General features: G+C 48.0%; 1 protein-coding gene and 1 non-coding gene across 11 annotated transcripts in view; both read left to right on the top strand.

Annotated features, from left to right (window-relative positions):
• Nucleotides 1-6,149, top strand: part of LOC125723387 (protein NLRC3-like) — a 39,268-nt gene extending 33,119 nt beyond the window's left edge. For 9 of the 10 annotated variants that reach the window (XM_048999963.1, XM_048999969.1, XM_048999964.1 and 6 more), the window contains 2 exons: nt 5,079-5,297; nt 5,343-5,685. In XM_048999963.1, coding sequence (XP_048855920.1) covers nt 5,079-5,297; nt 5,343-5,658 — 535 coding nt within the window. In that variant the 3' untranslated portion in view covers nt 5,659-5,685. Of the gene's footprint in view, nt 1-5,078; nt 5,298-5,342; nt 5,686-5,947 lie in introns of those variants that run through there. The other variant, XM_048999967.1, reaches the window with a different exon arrangement.
• Nucleotides 6,150-12,225: 6,076 nt separating this feature from the next.
• trnal-uaa (transfer RNA leucine (anticodon UAA)) lies at nt 12,226-12,308 on the top strand. Its single transcript has one exon. It is a non-coding gene; the product is annotated as a tRNA-Leu (tRNA).
• Nucleotides 12,309-19,745: the final 7,437 nt, after the last annotated feature.

Below are 19,745 nucleotides of genomic sequence, written 5' to 3'. Positions count from 1 at the left end.
AGAGCGGCTCTTCCTTAACCTCCTACGACCACAGGTACAACATGCCCAGGACCCACTACAGTTCGCATACAAGGCGGATGTCGGCGTGGAGGATGCCATCCTGTACCTCCTACATAGAGCCCACTCACACCTGGACGGGGGGAAAGGCACGGTCAGGATCCTGTTTCTTGACTTCTCTAGTGCCTTTAATACCATCCGGCCCTGTATGCTCCAGGAAAAACTGAACAGGATGCAGGTGGACCCCTGCTTGATAGCTTGGATCTCCAACTATCTCACTGACAGACCACAGTACGTCAGGCTGAAGGACATCATGTCTGACACTGTGGTCAGCAGCACAGGAGCACCACAGGGAACTGTGCTGTCCCCTCTTCTTTTCACCCTGTACACCTCTGACTTCTGCTATAATTCTGAATTATGCCATATTCAGAAGTTTGCAGATGACACAGCCATCATGGGGTGTATCTGGGAGGATCAGGAAGAGGAGTACAGAAGTCTGGTGAGGAATTTCGTTACATGGAGTCACACAAACCACCTGCAACTCAACACCTCAAAGACCAAGGAACTGGTTGTGGACTTCGGGAGGTCCAGAGAAGGTCCACTGCCGGTTCAGATAGAGGGGGAGGAGGTGGAGGTGGTCAACAAATACAAGTATCTCGGGCTGTGGGTGGACAACAAACTGGACTGGTCATGCAACACAGAGCACCTGTATAAAAAAGCCCAAAGCCGACTGTACTTCCTCAGGAGACTGAGGTCTTTTAACATCTGCAGGAAGCTCCTGAGGATGTTTTACCAGTCAGTGGTTGCTGGAGTACTTTTCTATGCTGTGGTGTGTTGGGGGAGCAGCACAGCAAAGAAGGACTCATCCAGGCTGGAAAAACTGATCAGGAAGGCTAGCTCTGTGGTCGGCATGAAGCTGGACACTATGGCGATAGTGGCAGAGAAAAGGACACAAAAAAAATTGCTGGACATTATGGACAATGCTGGGCATCCTCTGCACACGGCCATAAACAACCAGAGGAGTCTGTTCAGTGACAGGTTGCTTCTCCCAAAGACAAGAACCAACAGACTTAAAAACTCCTTTGTCCCATACGCCATCAAGCTGTTTAACTCCTCTCTGGAGGGGAGAGGGAGGGGAAACAGGTGGACAAAGGAGGGGGGGACAACTAAGCTGTAGTGCCTCTTCACTTCACTGTGCAATACTCTTGTGCAATACTTTTGGTTTTTTGTTCAATACTGGAAATGTGCAATACTTTTGGTTTTTTGGTTCAATACTGGGAATGTGCAATTCCCTTGTATTCTCTTATTCCTATTTATTCTATTTATCCCTTTTGTATATTTTATTTTTCTTTGTATATATATATGTATATATATAACATTTGCTCACATTGTTATTTTATTTTATTTATTTTTTTTTTTTTTTTGTAACTTCTGTCGGTGCTGTGCTCTTGGAAACCGAATTTCCCAGAGGAATCTACCCGAAGGATTAATAAAGTTTCTATCTATCTATCTATCTATCTATCTATCTATCTATCTATCTATCTATCTATCTATCTATCTATCTATCTATCTATCTATCTATCTATCTATCTATCTATCAGACTGAAAGGGGGAGCCAATCCTCCAGGGAGCAGCAGGGGAAGCCCTAACCCTAACCAGACTCAAAGGGGGAGCCCATCCTCCAGGGGGCAGCAGAGGAAGCCCTAACCCTAACCAGACTCAAAGGGGGAGCCCATCCTCAAGGGGGCAGCAGAGGAAGCCCTAACCCTAACCAGACTCAAAGGGGGAGCCCATCCTCCAGGGGGCAGCAGAGGAAGCCCTAACCCTAACCAGACTGAAAGGGGGAGCCCATCCTCCAGGGGGCAGCAGAGGAAGCCCTAACCCTAACCAGACTCAAAGGGGGAGTCCATCCTCCAGGGGGCAGCAGAGGAAGCCCTAACCCTAACCAGACTCAAAGGGGGAGCCCATCCTCCAGGGGGCAGCAGAGGAAGCCCTAACCCTAACCAGACTCAAAGGGGGAGCCCATCCTCCAGGGGGCAGCAGAGGAAGCCCTAACCCTAACCAGACTCAAAGGGGGAGCCCATCCTCCAGGGAGCAGCAGGGGAAGCCCTAACCCTAACCAGACTGAAAGGGGGAGCCCATCCTCCAGGGGGCAGCAGAGGAAGCCCTAACCCTAACCAGACTGAAAGGGGGAGCCCATCCTCCAGGGGGCAGCAGAGGAAGCCCTAACCCTAACCAGACTCAAAGGGGGAGCCCATCCTCCAGGGGGCAGCAGAGGAAGTCAAATGATCAAGATGGCAAAGTCCTAATTCACATTATCCCAATCTTAACATGTCAGTCACAAAGCGGGGGGCAGGGAGGTGATGACAGCAAGTGCTGGAGCTGCTTCAGATGGGGGGGCGAACAGTAGTACGGCAGCAGGGTAAACAGGGAAGATGTCACAGGCAGAAGGGTGAGCAGGCCGGAAGGACGTCACAGGTAGTGGAGACCTGCAGCAGGGTAGACAGGATATCTTAAAAATGTGGGGTCTCCAGGCAGCACAGCCAGGGGGAGTAGGAGAAATAAAATGTGCAGTTAGCCAAAGTAGGGGAGACTAGAGGCAGTGCAAACAGTTAGGTGAGTGCAGTATGTAAGCTCCGGCAGATATGGCAATGGCAGCATAAGTAGGAGGGAGAGGCAGGTGGGAACACAGGCATGGGGAGTCCCTGAATGTCAGCACTCAAATTCCACAAGGGGGTGTGAAGCTTCTTTAATCTGCACCGCTTCTGTTTATCAAGCTCGTCCAAAGTAAATTTCCTCATCGCCATCGTACATGAAGGTAAAACAGTTTCCAATCAGGGACATAGCACTCTATCTTAGGTTTTCTCTGGCCTTTAGTGCTGTCCAGAAAGAAACAGATTTGCTCAAGAGAGTAAACCTTGGTCCTACCTACAGGGGTGCTGGAGTCCATGGAGGCCTGTGAGTCCTCCAAGTCATCAGCCAAACTCTCTACGTCCTCATGATCTTTATCAGAATCTAGTAAGTGCAGGTCCAGCTCAGGCTCGGGATGTTCCGCTGCGGTGTGTCTACAGATGGGTCAGTGCCGGGCTCAGCAGGTGCGGAGTCACTCACCACGCTGCCGCCAGCAGGCCCTGCTGCGTCCCGGCCGGGCTCCTCTGCCAGCCCGCCGTCTCAGCGGGAGCGGAGTCACTCACCGCGCCGCCGCCAGCGGGCCCTGCCGCGTCCGGGCCGGGCTCCTCTGCCAGCCCGCCGTCTCAGCGGGAGCGGAGTCACTCACCGCGCCGCCGCCAGTGGGCCCTGCCGCGTCCGGGCCGGGCTCCTCTGCCAGCCCGCCGTCTCAGCGGGAGTGGAGTCACTCACCGCGCCGCCGCCAGCGGGCCCTGCCGCGTCCGGGCCGGTCTCCTCTGCCAGCCCGCCGTCTCAGCGGGAGCGGAGTCACTCACCGCGCCGCCGCCAGCGGGCCCTGCCGCCAGCGGGCCCTGCCGCGTCCGGGCCGGGCTCCTCTGCCAGCCCGCCATCTCAGCGGGAGCGGAGTCACTCACCGCGCCGCCGCCAGCGGGCCCTGCCGCGTCCGGGCCGGGCTCCTCTGCCAGCCCGCCGTCTCAGCGGGAGCGGAGTCACTCACCGCGCCGCCGCCAGCGGGCCCTGCCGCGTCCGGGCGGGGCTCCTCTGCCAGCCCGCCGTCTCAGCGGGAGCGGAGTCACTCACCGCGCCGCCGCCAGCGGGCCCTGCCGCGTCCGGGCCGGGCTCCTCTGCCAGCCCGCCGTCTCAGCGGGAGCGGAGTCACTCACCGCGCCGCCGCCAGCGGGCCCTGCCGCGTCCGGGCCGGGCTCCTCTGCCAGCCCGCCGTCTCAGCGGGAGCGGAGTCACTCACCGCGCCGCCGCCAGCGGGCCCTGCCGCGTCCGGGCCGGGCTCCTCTGCCAGCCCGCCGTCTCAGCGGGAGCGGAGTCACTCACCGCGCCGCCGCCAGCGGGCCCTGCCGCGTCCGGGCCGGGCTCCTCTGCCAGCCCGCCGTCTCAGCGGGAGCGGAGTCACTCACCGCGCCGCCGCCAGCGGGCCCTGCCGCCTCCGGGCCGGGCTCCTCTGCCAGCCCGCCGTCTCAGCGGGAGCGGAGTCACTCACCGCGCCGCCGCCAGCGGGCCCTTCTGCGTCCGGACCGGGCTCCTCTGTCAGCCCGCCATCCCGGCGTGGCTCGGGAGCGGGGGTGGGGGCAGTGACTACGGGCAGGGGGGGCTTGTCCTCCCTGGCTGCTGACTCAGAGATAGAAGTTGGTGATGTGACAATACTGAACTTACAAGAATGGCGAACGCATTGTTACTGCAAGGGACAATGCTTGTGAAATTCTGCGCAATGTTTCTTTTTAACTGCTTCAGAATCTTTGGCTAGAAAGCTGAACTGAAAGCAAATCATGAATCCTTCTTTTATCTTGCTTTGTATGTAGCCTAAGCGCGTTTCCCCAGCAAAGACGATAATCTTAGTGACGTTAGTCACTGTCAGATATCGACACCGGGATACTTGTCTGATTACGCTCATTACCGATAATATCGTCATATCACCCAGACGTAATTGGTGATTTGACATGTTCCCAGGTATAACAATACAGGGAGAAAAAGGATTTTACTCATGGGATCAGGAATCCAAGTGCCAGTTGCTGCTGCATTAGCTGCTGGGAATGTTCACATCTCCTCCTTTCAGTGATACGTGTCGAGTGTAGGGACACCTGGCAGAAAGATGGCTAGGGACTGCACTGGAAGCACTGGTCTGACTGTCATGGGAGGTTCACGTCCATCTTGCTGTTGTGTTCCTATATATTCCTGTATATTCTGTGATTTTTGGCTGTAGCTTCTACTTAATGTTTTTACCTCTAGTTTTGAGCAAAGATGCACTGACTCACAGTTAGTGATCATATGACTGCAGCAGATTGTCAGGACGCACAGAACACTCTGCAGACTATAATTCATTTTGAAGTGTAAGCTGTGCTGCTAATTATACTGAAAACAAATGCTTATTGTAATGCTTTGTACTTTACTAATGTGTAGGATGTGTATATGTCTGTGTCTTAAAGTGTTTTCTGTTTCAGGCTGAACAGTTGTGATCTCATAGATAAACACTGTGAAGTGCTGTCTTCAGCTCTCAGATCAAACTCTTCCCCCCTGAGAGAGCTGGACCTGAGTGACAATAAGCTGAAGGATTCAGGAGTGAAGCTGCTCTCTGCTGCACTGGGGGATTTACACTGTAAACTGGAGATATTGAGGTCAGTATTACTGGGTATTCTACACTCTAAACTAGAGATACTGAGGTCAGTACTACTAGATATTCCACACTGTAAACTGGGGATACTGAGGCCAGTATTGTGGGGTATTCCACACCGCAAACTGGAGATACTGAGGCCAGTATTACTGGATATTCTACACTGTAAACTGGGGATACTGAGGTCAGTATTGTGTGGTGGCTGCTCTCTGCTGTACTGTAGGATCTCAGCTGTAAACTGGAGAAGCTGCAGTGAGTACAGAATATGCATTTTGCACAAAAGTAACAGGACACCAAGAAAACCCACGATTCCTTTCAGCAGTTACATAATAAACAAACACAAACAGCTTCTGTTTTCTTCTCCTACTTCCTTATATCCCACAATCTTATCAGCCCTCGATCCATGCTAGAAATAATTAAGCAGTGAAGCAGGAAATATCCATTCAACCATATAATCCATGCAAAACATTTGTGTTGGTTAGCAAACTTAACGGCACTGTTACAGATAAACGTGTTGACTTTAACGTGTTATGGACAAAAAAATAATGGACACCAAACAGAATCGGAATGATTGTTAAAATGATTTTTAATAATTTAATTGTTTTCTGAAAATCCATTATGTCATAGTCCCTATTCTCCTCATTTGAATACAGTGCTGCAGTGTAAAAAGTGGATTTAAAAGTGTTTCATTTTTTTAAGGTTGGGCTGGTGTGAACTCACAGAGAAATGCTGTGAGACACTGGCTTCAGCTCTCAGATCAAACTCCTCACCCCTGAGAGAGCTGGACCTGAGTGACAATGACCTGCAGGACTCAGGAGTGAAGCTGCTCTCTGTTGGACTGGGGAACTTACACTGTAAACTGGAGATACTGAGGTCAGTCTAACTGGGTATTCCACACTGTAAACTGTGGGTAGTGAGGTGAGTATTACTGGGTATTTCACACTGTACGCTGGAGATAATAAGGCGGAACATAGCTAGTGATTTCAGAATAAAGCAGGAGTATCAAAGTCTAGAGGTTGACTTAAAAAATAACATTAGACTCGCTATAGTAAGTGGAATGTCGAAAGGAAGATTGCATTGGAGGCTAAGGATGGCATTAAAAGTTTCTTCCAATATTTTAACTCCAAAAGAGCTCTAAAAGCTGAAATCACTCATCTGCAGGATAATAAGGGCCTTATAACTGAAAATTATAATTTATATAGTAAATGAGTTTAATGATTATTTTACACGGGTGTTGACAGTAGAGGACATGCTTAACTTACCACCATTTAGTACAAATACAGTGTCGTATATAAACAATATACAGTCCCTCCACAATTATTGCCCCCCCTTGTAAAGATTTGTAAAAAGGGTTAGAAAAAAATCCACCTTTTGGCGAAGCAGCTTCATCTCACACTGAAAAAAATGAGAAAAATCCAACCTTTCATTGAAATAAATGTATTCAAAGAAAAACAAATCCTTCATCAAGAAATAATTATTTTCAACAAACACACATGTGCCACGATTATTGGCAGCCCTGCTTTTAATACTCTGTACAGCCTCCCTTTGCCAGTATAACAGCACTGAGTCTCCTATAACATTTTATAAGGTTGGAGAATACAGAGCAGGGCATCTGAGACCATTCCTCTTTACAGAATCTCTCCAGATCACCCAGGGTCCTCGGCCCTCTCTTGTGCACTCTCCTCTTCAGCTCAGCCCACAGGTTTTCAGTGGGGTCAGGGGACTGAGGTGGCCATGGCAGAAGCTTGATTCTGCGGTCAGCTGACCATTTTAATGTTTATTTGGACATGTGCTTAGGATCACCGTCCTGCTGGAAGATCCAATGAAGGCCCAGTTTTCGTTTCCTGGCAGAGGCAGCCAAATTTTGATATAAAATGTCCTGGTATCTCATGGACCCCATAGTGCCATGTACCCTAACGAGGTTTCCAGGGTTTTTGGAGGAAAATCAGCTCCACAACATCACAGAACCTCCACCATATCTTACAGTTGGGATAAGGTTCATTTCATTATAACCATCCTTCTTTTTACGCTAAATCCACCTTGAATGTTTATTGCCACAAAAGCATTTTTGTTTAATCAGGTAGTTGAATTTGATTCCAGTCAATGTTGTATAATGTTTTGAAAACTCCTGGCACTAGCATTTTAAGTAACTGACAGAAAAAGATTCTTTCTGTCATACCTTTCAAAACGTCCATACCTCAATCCCCTCATAAGTATGTCTGCTAGGTGGCGTCGAAGGTGCAGTATAATCCTGTTATAATGGACTCGCATATAATGGAGTGTGTGTGAGAGTGTCTGTGGCAGGGTACGCGTGTGTGAGAGTGTCTGTGGCAGGGTACGCGTGTGTGAGAGTGTCTGTGACATGGTACGCGTGTGTGAGAGTGTCTGTGACAGGGTACGCGTGTGTGAGAGTGTCTGTGGCAGGGTACGCGTGTGTGAGAGTGTCTGTGACAGGGTACGTGTGTGAGAGAGTGTCTGTGACAGGGTACGCGTGTGTGAGAGTGTCTGTGGCAGGGTACGCGTGTGTGAGAGTGTCTGTGACAGGGTACGTGTGTGTGAGAGTGTCTTCGGCAGGGTACGTGTGTGTGAGAGTGTCTGTGGCAGAGTATGTGTGTGTGAGCGTGTCTGTTACAGGGTACGTGTGTGTGAGAGTGTCTGTGACAGGGTACGTGTGTGTGAGAGTGTCTGTGACAGGGTACGTGTGTGTGAGAGTGTCTTCGGCAGGGTACGTGTGTGTGAGAGTGTCTGTGGCAGAGTATGTGTGTGTGAGCGTGTCTGTTACAGGGTATGTGTGTGTGAGAGTGTCTGTGGCAGGGTACGCGTGTGTGAGAGTGTCTGTGACAGGGTATGTGTGTGTGAGAGTGTCTGTAACAGGGTACGTGTGTGTGAGAGTGTCTTCGGCAGGGTACGTGTGTGTGAGAGTGTCTGTGGCAGGGAACGTGTGTGTGAGAGTCTCTGCGGCAGGATACGTGTGTGTGAGAGTGCCTGAGGCAGGATACGTGTGTGTGAGAGTGTCTGCGGCAGGGTACGTGTGTGTGAGCGTGTCTGTTACAGGGTACGTGTGTGTGAGAGTGTCTGTGACAGGGAATGTGTGTGTGAGAGTCTCTGCGGCAGGATACGTGTGTGTGAGAGTGCCTGAGGCAGGATACGTGTGTGTGAGAGTGTCTGCGGCAGGGTACGTGTGTGTGAGCGTGTCTGTTACAGGGTACGTGTGTGTGAGAGTGTCTGCGGCAGGGTACGTGTGTGTGAGCGTGTCTGCGGCAGGGTACGTGTGTGTGAGCGTGTCTGTTACAGGATACGTGTGTGTGAGAGTGTCTGCGGCAGGGTACGTGTGTGTGAGCGTGTCTGTTACAGGGTACGCGTGTGTGAGAGTCTCTGCGGCAGGATACGCGTGTGTGAGAGTCTCTGCGGCAGGATACGTGTGTGTGAGAGTGCCTGAGGCAGGATACGCGTGTGTGAGAGTGTCTGCGGCAGTTTACGTGTGTGTGAGAGTGTCTGCGGCAGGGTACGCGAGAGAGAGAATGAATACCGGTTCCATCAAATTGACAGGTCGGGTCAAAAGGTCACTTGTGGGCGGGGCTTGTGTAGGCGGGGTTGTGGTGGTACGATGTGACGTCACGGGAGTTGTATTTATTTATTATTTATTTCATTATTTATTTATTTCATTATTTATTTATTAAATTATTTATGTATTAAATGATTTATTATTTATTTTCAATTATTATTTTTAATTATTATTTATTATTATTATAAATTATTTTAAATGATTTATTTAATTATAATTTTATTTTAAAATTATATTGAGGAGAGTGCTATATTGAGGAGAGTGCTTATGAGTGTGTGTGTTATTTTAATAAGTTATTATTTTGTCGGGCACAGCCGGGGCCGAGCGGGGGTGGGTTACCTGATGGAGCGTGAGCGTACGGCGTGTCTGGTGTTACGGTACCGCGGTAAGGTCCCGGGCTTTGGAGAATCAGCAAAGGCCTTAGAACCCTGTGTCTGGTGCGGTACTGCGCTAAGGTCCCCGCGGGCTCGGATAATCCTCGGAGAGAGCGATGCCGGAGAGCTGAGAGCCGTGCCGCGGCGCGAGTCTGATGCCGGCGAGCTGAGAGCCGTGCCGCTGCGCGAGTCTGAGACAAACTCTGAGAGACTGAGACTCTGGGAGAAAATGATAAAGTTGGAGCGAAGAATGAGAGGAGGAGGAGGTGGAGGGTCTGTCGTCCAATAAAAACGCTTGCCGCTAGTTTTGACAATGTATGTGTGTTTCTTCCTCACGCAGGCGTTTGTATTACATCAGCGTATGGTGCCACACTTTTGAAGGCCGTCTCTAACGACTTGGGCCATACATGCACCCCCAGTAAAATCAGTTTGAAGCTTTGTTCCCCGTATATGACCTCGCCCAAGTACAGATATGAGTGCACCTGGTTAATTACAATTAAATAATCTAGTAAAGACACGCAAGCGTATTACATCAGCGTATGGGGCCATACTTTTGAAGGTCGTCTCTAACGTCTCGGGCCATACATCAAGTTGGACACCTCGACTCCCAGTGCTTAACAGAGAAACGATATGACTGCACCTGGGGAGACCCTCGGCGAGCGGGGAGGGGGGCCTTTTCCTCCTAGGGTAGAGGCGCCAGGCCTTATCACCCGTACCACGCCCCCACCAGCGGGGAATATATGGAGCTTTGCGATGTAGGGGGAACACTAATTCTTAAAAAAATACAGACATGTCCAGCACTACCGAAATGAAAGATTCAGCCTCACCTTCTAAGACTCAGCAGGAGCAGGAGACCGTTATGCAGCCTCCGGGGGCTCCTAGGATGATTGATACGGCAAGTAGACGGGTACCTATGATGCGCCCGTCGGAAGACCCGAGAGCTACCTGGGAGCTGCCCAACGGGGATAAACTGGTCTGCCTCTTTGACAACGCTGCGGAGGATCTGCGCGTCTTTCAGGTCATCGGAGACGGCCCAGACCCCACGAAAGACGACCCTTATCAGGTGTTTTTTTCTGAAACGGAATGGGGAAACTTGAAGACTATCGTTGCTCCGTTGATGGAGGAGACCCCCGACCCCGACATTCAGGTGGACAAGGGAAGAATGCAGATGTACTATAGAGATGCTCGTAAACAACGTAGCACCTTCATGAAGTGGGACGCGACCGGGGAGCTGGACAAGAGAATGCTGAATATATGGCAGCGGCCTAAATGCGACTGTTTTGGGCTGCTGATACCGTTTGTGATTTGGATGCGGGTGATTAAAGAAAAGTCCGGTTACTTCCAAGCGATGTTTAAGGAGAGTCGGGGGCGTAAGGAGATGCAAGAGTTGAAAAAACCTACGCCGTAAGGATCACCCCCACTCCCTCTCCCCCTCACCCACCGTCGCTATATATAAAGTGGACTCCGTTACAACCCCTTTCACAAACATCAACAACATCATGGCAGCATCAGCAAATTATAGCAACAGTGTGTTCTCCGACGACGAAAGCGGGGACAATGAGGCTACAACTGCAACACAGGCCTCTGATCCTGGGGAACTCCCACCAACACCAGCCTCTGACGCCGGGGAGCTCTCCCCGTCCCCTCCATCAACACCGGCCTCTGATCCTGGAGAGGACTCTCCGGCGCCTGAGATCTGCACGCTTCTCTCCAGACCGGCTCTCTGCCGTGGGATGCTGACTTGTATTAAGGCTATGATAGTGGGCCTTTTAGCCTCAGTCATCAGGAAATATCAAGAGAGAAACTGCTACGGTTGTGAAGTGCGGCACCCCAGTCAGAGACAACACCCTTGTTTGTTTCCCCCAGGTAGAAATTACTTTTACATACACTTTGACTCTGTGTTGCGTGACCTCTGGACCGACCGGCTGACACCCGCCTTGACCCACGTTCTGTCGACCCTGGGCATCGGAGCGGCCGTCGGCAGGTTGGAGGGGGCAGTGGAAGCTATCCTGTACGATCTGCGTGAGGCCCGCAACGGCATGCTGGAAATCAGTCGACTGGAACAAGATCTGTTTGAACAGAACCCCGCGCTTAAGCAGCTCCTGGAAGAAGAATTTCTGACTCGTTGGGAGGCCTGAGAGTAAAACAAAAGCATCTTGTGATGGGGAACGGTATCGGGAGACTCTTACGACGGTTTATGTTAAATGTTTTTTTAGAAAAAGTTAGTCCACTGTTGATGCATGCTATTGATAAAAACAAGAAAAGCGATTGTGGGGATAGGGATGATCATGCTTGTTGCTGCTTTCATAGAGTGTTATTTGAGATTGCTCAAGTCGGAGAAAATTATCAGCGGGGGATGGATTTACTTACTCAGCTGATGGCAGAGGGAGAAAGACAATCCCCCGAAAGTCTCATACGCGCCTGTCTATCTTGTATCCCCGACAATGAATTTGACTGTAATCACATTTTTGTATTTTACGCTTTAATAGTAGATGTAGTTGCCTATAAATTTCATGATAACCAGCCTATCGATGTTAATCAGTTGCTTTCTACTCTGCATACATGTATCGTTGAAAAAGCCACTATATCCACCTTAATGCATGTGACATCGCTAATCTTCCTCAACAACTGTCACGGGTGTAACTAATTGTATACCTGCATTTTTAAAATATATATCTTTCACTAATTGTATACCAGTATTTTTTAAATATATCTTAAAAAATGTAACTTTCACAAATTGTATACCAGCATTTTTTTAAATGTATCTTTCACAAATTGTATACCAGCATTTTTTAAATGTATCTTTCACAAATTGTATACCAGCATTTTTTAAATGTATCTTTCACAAATTGTATACCAGCATTTTTTAAATGTAACTTTCACGAATTGTATACTAACATTTTTAAAATATATATCTTTCACTAATTATATACTAATAAAAAAAAAAATGTAAAATTATAATAATAATAATAATAATAATAAAAAAAAATTTAAAACTTGAATACCAGTGTCTTTGTAAATAATAGACAAATATGTTGAGCAGGGTGGCCGAGTGGTTAAGGCGTCGGACTTAAGATCCAATGGACATATGTCCGCGTGGGTTCGATCCCCACCCCAGCTAAACTCTTTTGTAAAATAATAATAATACACAATATTAAATAATACACAAACTCTACACAATATGGGTTAAATACAGAAAAAAAAAAAACAGAATTTCACTGATGTTCACTCAGTCTGTTAACATCCCCCCCTCCACAGACAGCTATAAAACGGCACTTCGCCGCTCTCTCCCACTCACTGTGTGTGAAGCATGTCTGTTGCCAGGACTACAGCTCGCGTCTTGAGCCGTTCGTACTATGACCCCAGCCAGCCGGGGTCATACGGGGGTTTCTCCAGACTGAAGAGAGGGGTGGGTGGAAAAGTGAGTAGTGATGACATCAGAGACTGGCTGTCTATGCAAGACAGTTATACTTTACATAAACCGGTTAAAAAGAATTTCCCTAGGAACAGAGTGTTTGTACCGAGAGCCATGTATCAGTGGCAGGCCGATTTATGCGACATGCAAGGGCTGGCCAAATACAACGACGGGTTAAAATACCTCCTTACGGTGATTGATGTTTTTTCTAAAAAAGCCTACGCGCGTGCTATAAGAAACAAGACTGGGGAAGCTGTAAAGGAGGCCTTTGATTCTATTTTAACCGAGGGGGGCGTCCCCCTCAAGCTACAGACGGATGCCGGTAAGGAGTTTTTAAATGGGACTTTTCAGAAACTTTTAAAAACTCATAAAATCACCCATTTCACTACGGCTAGTGAACTTAAAGCTTCCGTCGTAGAGAGATTTAATCGAACGTTAAAAGAAAGGATGTACAGGTACTTTACGGCTAAAAACACTCGGAGATATGTGGACGTGTTGGACGATCTATTAAAGGGGTACAACCAGTCATTTCACAGCGCTATTAAAATGAAACCTTCCGAGGTCACGCTCGATAATGCTCATCTAGTATTTGATAATCTATACGGCCCTCTGAAGAAAAAAAGCACACGGCCACATTTTAAGTTTAACATAGGGGACACCGTGAGAGTCTCCAAGCATAGTCAGATATTTGACAAAAAGTACGAGCAGACATTCACCGATGAGTACTTTGTCATATGCGACCGTGTGCCCAGATCCCCACCGGTGTATAAATTGAGGGACGTGCGCGGCGAAATACTAGAGGGGACATTCTATGAAGCGGAGCTGCAGAAAATCAAAATATCTCCGAGACGCACGTTCAAGGTCGAGAAGGTTATAGGCTCAAAGACCGACAGAAAGGGGAAAAAGTGGATTTTAGTACATTGGCAGGGTTGGCCCTCAAGGTTCGATTCGTGGATACCGCGGTCGGACTTGATACAGGTTTAATTTTTTAATAGAAAAGAGGGGGAAAAATGGAGGATCGCCCCTCTTTTTACCTCACGCTGCCGTCAAACTCTTGTCTCTCCATCTTCCCCGATAACAAGAGTTCGGATTACACTGTGATGTTATCGCGACCTATAGAGCTACGGGGGCCTTACGAGGTAGCGCTGGCTGAAATCATGTATTGTTACACGTAGCGAAATATCACATACCCGGAAAATAGTTTTGAATTGCGGGATACGGAGGCGGAGGCAAAGAGAGAGGCCGATCCTTTAGTGGATCGGCCTTTCCTTTTTTCTCGGAAAATTAAAGTCGGCTATTATGAATCTCTGAAACAGATTGTGACAGAGATGGACGCTACGTTAAAAAAATTAGGTAGTGAAGTTTCCTTCTCATACAACGAGATTACGCGAAGGGTTAATATAACGGGAAACCAGAAGTACAAGATCCAATTTAAACCTACTCTGGCCTACATGCTGGGCTTTGAGCCGGGTCACTGGTATAACCTAGGAGGAGGTAGCGGGTCGACCTCACCCTACCCGGGCGACATTCACGCGGGATTCTACAATATGTACGTCTACTGTAACATCGTGGAACCGCAGCACGTGGGGGAATTTGTAGTCCCGCTCCTCAGAACCGTTAAAATAGACGGTGCGTTCGGCGACGTAGTCACTTTGCCGTTCCACAAGCTGCACTATGTACTGGTGAACAAGCAGAGCCTGCAGAATTTGCATATTGAGATAAATACTCTGATTAATTTCTCCTACGGAAAAACGATCGTCAAGCTACACTTTCGCCCCGTTTAAAAACAAAACAAGAGAAAGCGCACGTGGTGGTGGTGGTGGGGGGAGCATGGCGTACCACAATCCTCAGAGATTTATTTCGTATTACACCAGTCAGGCGGGACATGGGCTCCCCGGTTTTGCGGGGGGCCCAGTGATGTACGGGCGTGGCTTGGGCTCCATGCTCAGTAGGGCTTTTAGATTTGTTTTACCCTTTCTTAAGCGTGGGGTCGATATAGCGAAACCTCATTTGAAATCGGCGGTCAAAGGAATAGGATCGGATCTCGCCAGCTCTGTAGTCAGCGGCCGTTTTACAAACACAGCTGACCCCAAGCAGGAAGGGTCGGGTCTGCTGTTCCTCTCTCGGAGGAGGGGGAGTAGAACGAGAGCCCAGGCCCCTCTACCGCAGCACCAAGGTCATCGGAGAAAAAAAAATAAACTTGGCAGAGCCGTGAGGATTCCCAAGTCTCGACAGGCTAAGAGAAACAGGAAACCCCCCGGGGACATATTTTAAGAGAGAGAGAGAGAGAAAACACCAAGTAATCAAGAATGGCTCTAGCTCACCGCCTCTCAGCAGAATGCACCAAATCTGAGCTAGATCTATTTGCGGCCCCTATGACGCAATTATCCATAGATCAGACCAATTATGTAGAAATCAACCCATTAAATTCCATTACCGATCAGGATGTTTTGGATTTCCTAATACCGGGGTCGGGCAATTTCTATCTGGACCTCAACTCTACACTGCTATATCTAAGGCTCAGGATCGTTAGGGCCGATGGAGCCCCCCTGGTTGACGCCGACCCCTGTGGTATTATACAGTACCCGCTAAACAGCATATTCTCCCAGCTGGATGTGAGTCTCAACGACGTCCTGATCAGTTCTTCGTCGGCCACGCACCCCTATAGGTCATTCATAGAGACCCTGCTCAATTTTTCTACAGATACGCTAGAGAGTCAGTTTTCGGCAGGGCTCTGGTACAAAGACGTCGGAGCCGATTTGGATAGCGTGGACGTCTCCGCGCAGGGCCCTAATGTGGGGTTGCAGAAGCGAGCCGCCTTCTGTAGAAACTCTAGGGAATTTTCTGTAATGGGCCCTATACACGCAGATATTTTTTTCAGTGAACGGATGCTGTTAAACAACGTGGATATACGCTTAAAGTTTGTAAAGGCTAAAAGCGACTTTAGCCTCATGTGTAGAAATGACACCGATTACGAGCTGAAAATACTGAGGGCCAGCCTGTTTGTGAAAAAAGTGGAGGTCTCCCCGGCGGTGTCACTGGGTCACGCGGCCGCTCTCCTGAAAGCAAACGCCCTGTACCCTATAAGCAGGGTAGTCGTTAAAAATTATACGTTGCCCGCGCAATCGCAGGTCTGCCCGCAGGACAACCTCTTCCTGGGCAACTTACCGCGCTACATCGTTTTGGGGATCGTGGACCACGCGGCGTTCGTGGGTACGCGAAACCGAAACCCGTTCAGGTTTCAGCATTGTGACCTGGAATTTCTGAGCCTCTCCGTCAACGGCCGACACATACCCAGCAAACCGTTCCAGCCCGATTTTAACGCGAGGCAGTCGGTCAGAGAGTTTTACAACCTTTTCCTGGCTACAAACAGGCATTTAAGGGATTCGCCGTTATGCATTAACCGCGAGGATTTTGAAAACGGATACTCGCTATTTGCTCTCAATCTCTCCCGAGACGACGAGCTGGACGGTGGTACCCTGTCACCCGCCATCAGCGGCACGTGCCGTCTGGATTTAAGGTTCAGAGCCCCGCTACCTCGAACCATGAGTCTCATCGTCTACGCCTGCTTCGACAGCGTGATTGAAATAAACGCCAAGAGACAGGTTTTGGTGGACTTTTAATCATCATCATGAACACTCACCAGCTGGAATGCCTTTTACGCCCCCTGCTAGGGGATGCTTTTGGAGTGCTTTTTTGTGGCCTAGCGATTTATTACCCGCCCGCATAGAGACCAGGCCCGCTTTTCTGGTCGCAAACACGCATGACCAGAATAGAGAGGGTGAACACTGGATCGGGATAATTTTGGAGCCCCAAGAGGGCAAAGCCTCCTTCTTTGATTCTTACGGTTATCCCCCCGATTCCCCTTACTACCCAAAGAGTTTTATGCGCTTCTTGGGGATGCACGCTACCGAAATAAGGTATAATACGCGTCAAGTTCAACCCGACTTTTCTTCCACGTGCGGGGCCCACGTCGCCTTTTTCCTCTACCACCGCTTCAAGGGCCTTTCATTTCAAGAGACTATGATGTTGTACTCTGACGACTTGAGGAAAAACGACGCTCTAGTATCCAAGTTTATCAAGAAATATCACAAGTGTATTAGCCGTGTTAATGCTGATAAACTTTCAAAGCTGCAAAATGTATGTTCCTTAAAACTATTTAAAGATTGTTATGGTTGTTAGATTAATGATGGGGGAAAAAATAAAAAAATTGTTATGGTTGTTATATTAATGTTGGGGTAAAAAAAAAATAAAAAATTGTTAGGGTTGTTAGGTTAATGTCGGGGGAAAAAATAAAAACGTGACACCTTTTATTCAATAAATTTAACATTTTATTAACAGCTGCGTTACAGGCATTTTAATTTTTTTCCACACGTATATAAAACACTTAATCGCTGTAATCTATCCACGGAGCATAAGGAGTACCCTTTATAGGCCATAAACGATATTCAGGGGAGGAATCGCGCTGCGTGTGAGGGGTTCCCGCGAGCGGGGGTGGCGAGTCGTCCATAATACGTTTTCTACGTCTCCCGAGCTTCTGTTTCACAGGAGGGGAGGAGGCTGGCGGGGGACCCCTTCCGCCGTAATCTTTAAGATGGCTCAGGGCTTTCCTGGCTTGGATGTTACCCACGCTCGTGAGGGGTATGTTTAATTCAGATATCACGTTTAAAAAGGGATCCCAGCCTTTAGGATATTCGACGGTCTGGGATTTAGGCTGTGATAAAGTTTTCATCAAATCTAAAATATGGGAACCTTTAATGGGTCTATCTCTGATGATGAGTTCACCCGACTGGGTCCAACGTACCGCCCCGTCGGAATCGAGCAGTTTCTGCATGATGTACCCCACGTTCTTTCTAGCCCTGGGAGCCACTTGCTGGACAACTTCCTGTACAGATTTGTCCCTAGTCGCGTTGCCGCTGTCAGGCTGTCTCCCCTCCTCCTCCTCCTCCTCCTCCGTTTTTTCTTTCCGCTCAGTAAGAACAATTTCTCGCCCCTGATGTTCCTCTTTTCGGACTAGATTCAGATACCTCTGTAGCAATTGATTGTATCTCTTTACTTTTTCATGCAAATTCATACCCGGCTGATTTATTAAACCGTGCATCTGGTTTTCAAGTTCGCCCTGGGCCGATTCGCCGATGGTATGCGGGGTCCCCCTCTGGGTCAGCGTACGGAGTTGTTGGGGGGTCAGCATGAACATTTTTTTCACTTCGCTCATGTTGGTAAAAAGCTAATTAGCCGTCTTACCGGCAAACAGGCTTGTAACGAATGGCAGAGCCACTGATAAGAGCGGTAGTAAGAATCCTCCTCTTTGAAGCACTGCCTTGCGTTTCCTAGCAACGCTGTTTTTCTTACAGGCGAAAAGTTTAATCAGTCTTTTCTGTTTCTTCAGCTTGTTAAATTGAGCCACGGTTAAAGGTATACGGCCTCTTATGAGATTGAGACAGATTTCGGAGAGAGCCAAAATTATGTCATTAGATGGGTCAGCCGTAAGAATCTTTTTACGTTTCACCCCCCTCGTCCTCTGTAAAACTTTAAGGGTCGGCAGGTGTTTCCTGAGATGTTCGGACATAGCTTAGTAGTGATAAATCAATGGCTCGCCGGTAGAAAGACGACGGGTAGCGACCCCGGTAATAATCCGGTCCTGAGTCGGAACTCTTCTGGGCACGTGGCTCTCAAATCGACCAATAAATAACCGTGCGGTGGCCCTGTCGCCTCTTGATAAGAATCTAGAAAAAACTTTTTCTGCCAAGGAAACATTTGCTGAGCTAAAACTTTGATTTGCATTCTGTCTCGCACATTCTTAAACAGACAATAATAAGTAGTATTTAGGGCTATAGTCCTGCTGTACTTGCCCTGGTGAAATACGTTCTGCACCAGGTAGATGACCGAGATTTGTCGGTGATGTCTGAACCTCGTGAAAGCTTCTGCCACGAGTTTGTTTTCGGACGCGCTGTCCATCAAATCATCGATGATTATCAAGGAGCCTGAGGGGAAGCGTTCCTCGTCCTCCCACCTTTTAGGAAGCCCTTGTATAAATTCAATTTCGGTGATCCGATCGCGCAGTTCATCATACAGCGGCTGATGGGAAGCGAAACACCACACAATTTTTTTAACAGGGGCCCCTATGAAACAGTGACTCTGATTTAAAAGCATTTCTTTAGTGAAATAGGTTTTCCCCGAAGAACTCGCCCCTGCGATTATAGCCGTAAACGGCAATTCTAAACGGTGATCAAAGTCGACTTCTCTCACGCCGCTACCCATCGTCTTGCAAAAAAAACTGATGAAACGGAAAATACTGCCCTAATCTTTTAAATCTTTCCGCGCGCAGACACACAAACACATACACACACACACGTGCAAACTGGTGCTGCAGGGGTGTCAGCTTTCACAGACACAGAGTGCGTGGGTGAAAGTTTTAATAGAAACTCTTGTGATAAATGTACAACACATTTCAGTACACAAGTTTGAAAATAAAAACATACACAAGTTACATTTTAAAAACAACTTTAGAAAAACTTTTCAGTTTAAAACATTTGTACATCTTTGATTAAAAAAAACATCTTTAGAAAAACTTTTCAGTTTAAAACATTTGCACATCTTTGGAAAAACTTTTCAGTTTAAAACATTTGTACATCTTTGATTTTTAAAAAACATCTTACTATGAACATTTTAAAACAGTTGTACATCTTTGATTTTTAAAAAACATCTTTGGAAAAACTTTTCAGTTTAAAACAAATGAACATGTTTGAAAAAACTTTAACAGGTTTTTAAAGACCATGCTGCTAGTTTTACATTTCAGTAACCAAAAGGCAGAGTTTCCCCGCTAGTCAGCAATCTGCGTTTGTCGTAGACGACCCTGACCTTTTTATCTAGAGGCCTATTAAACAGGCGAAAACTTTTCATGTTGCGTTCGATTTTGTTGTAGTGCGTCATTATAGTGGGGTTATTCCTACAGCCTCCGATGTAGTTTTCAATCAATCCGATCATACTGTCAAAGTTTACCTTTTGACAGGTTTCATAATTTAGAGTTATACCCTTACATTTCATTTGTGTTTTCCCGTTGTTGAGTCGGTAACAGTAACTTTTTGGTCCCAGCGCACCCCAAGAAACAATGTATTCGTCGGGGGCTAATTCGGACGTCAG

This window comes from Brienomyrus brachyistius, unplaced genomic scaffold, assembly GCF_023856365.1.
Source record: "Brienomyrus brachyistius isolate T26 unplaced genomic scaffold, BBRACH_0.4 scaffold48, whole genome shotgun sequence".
NCBI classification, from domain to species: domain Eukaryota; kingdom Metazoa; phylum Chordata; class Actinopteri; order Osteoglossiformes; family Mormyridae; genus Brienomyrus; species Brienomyrus brachyistius.
This window is presented reverse-complemented; position numbering and strand designations above follow the sequence as displayed.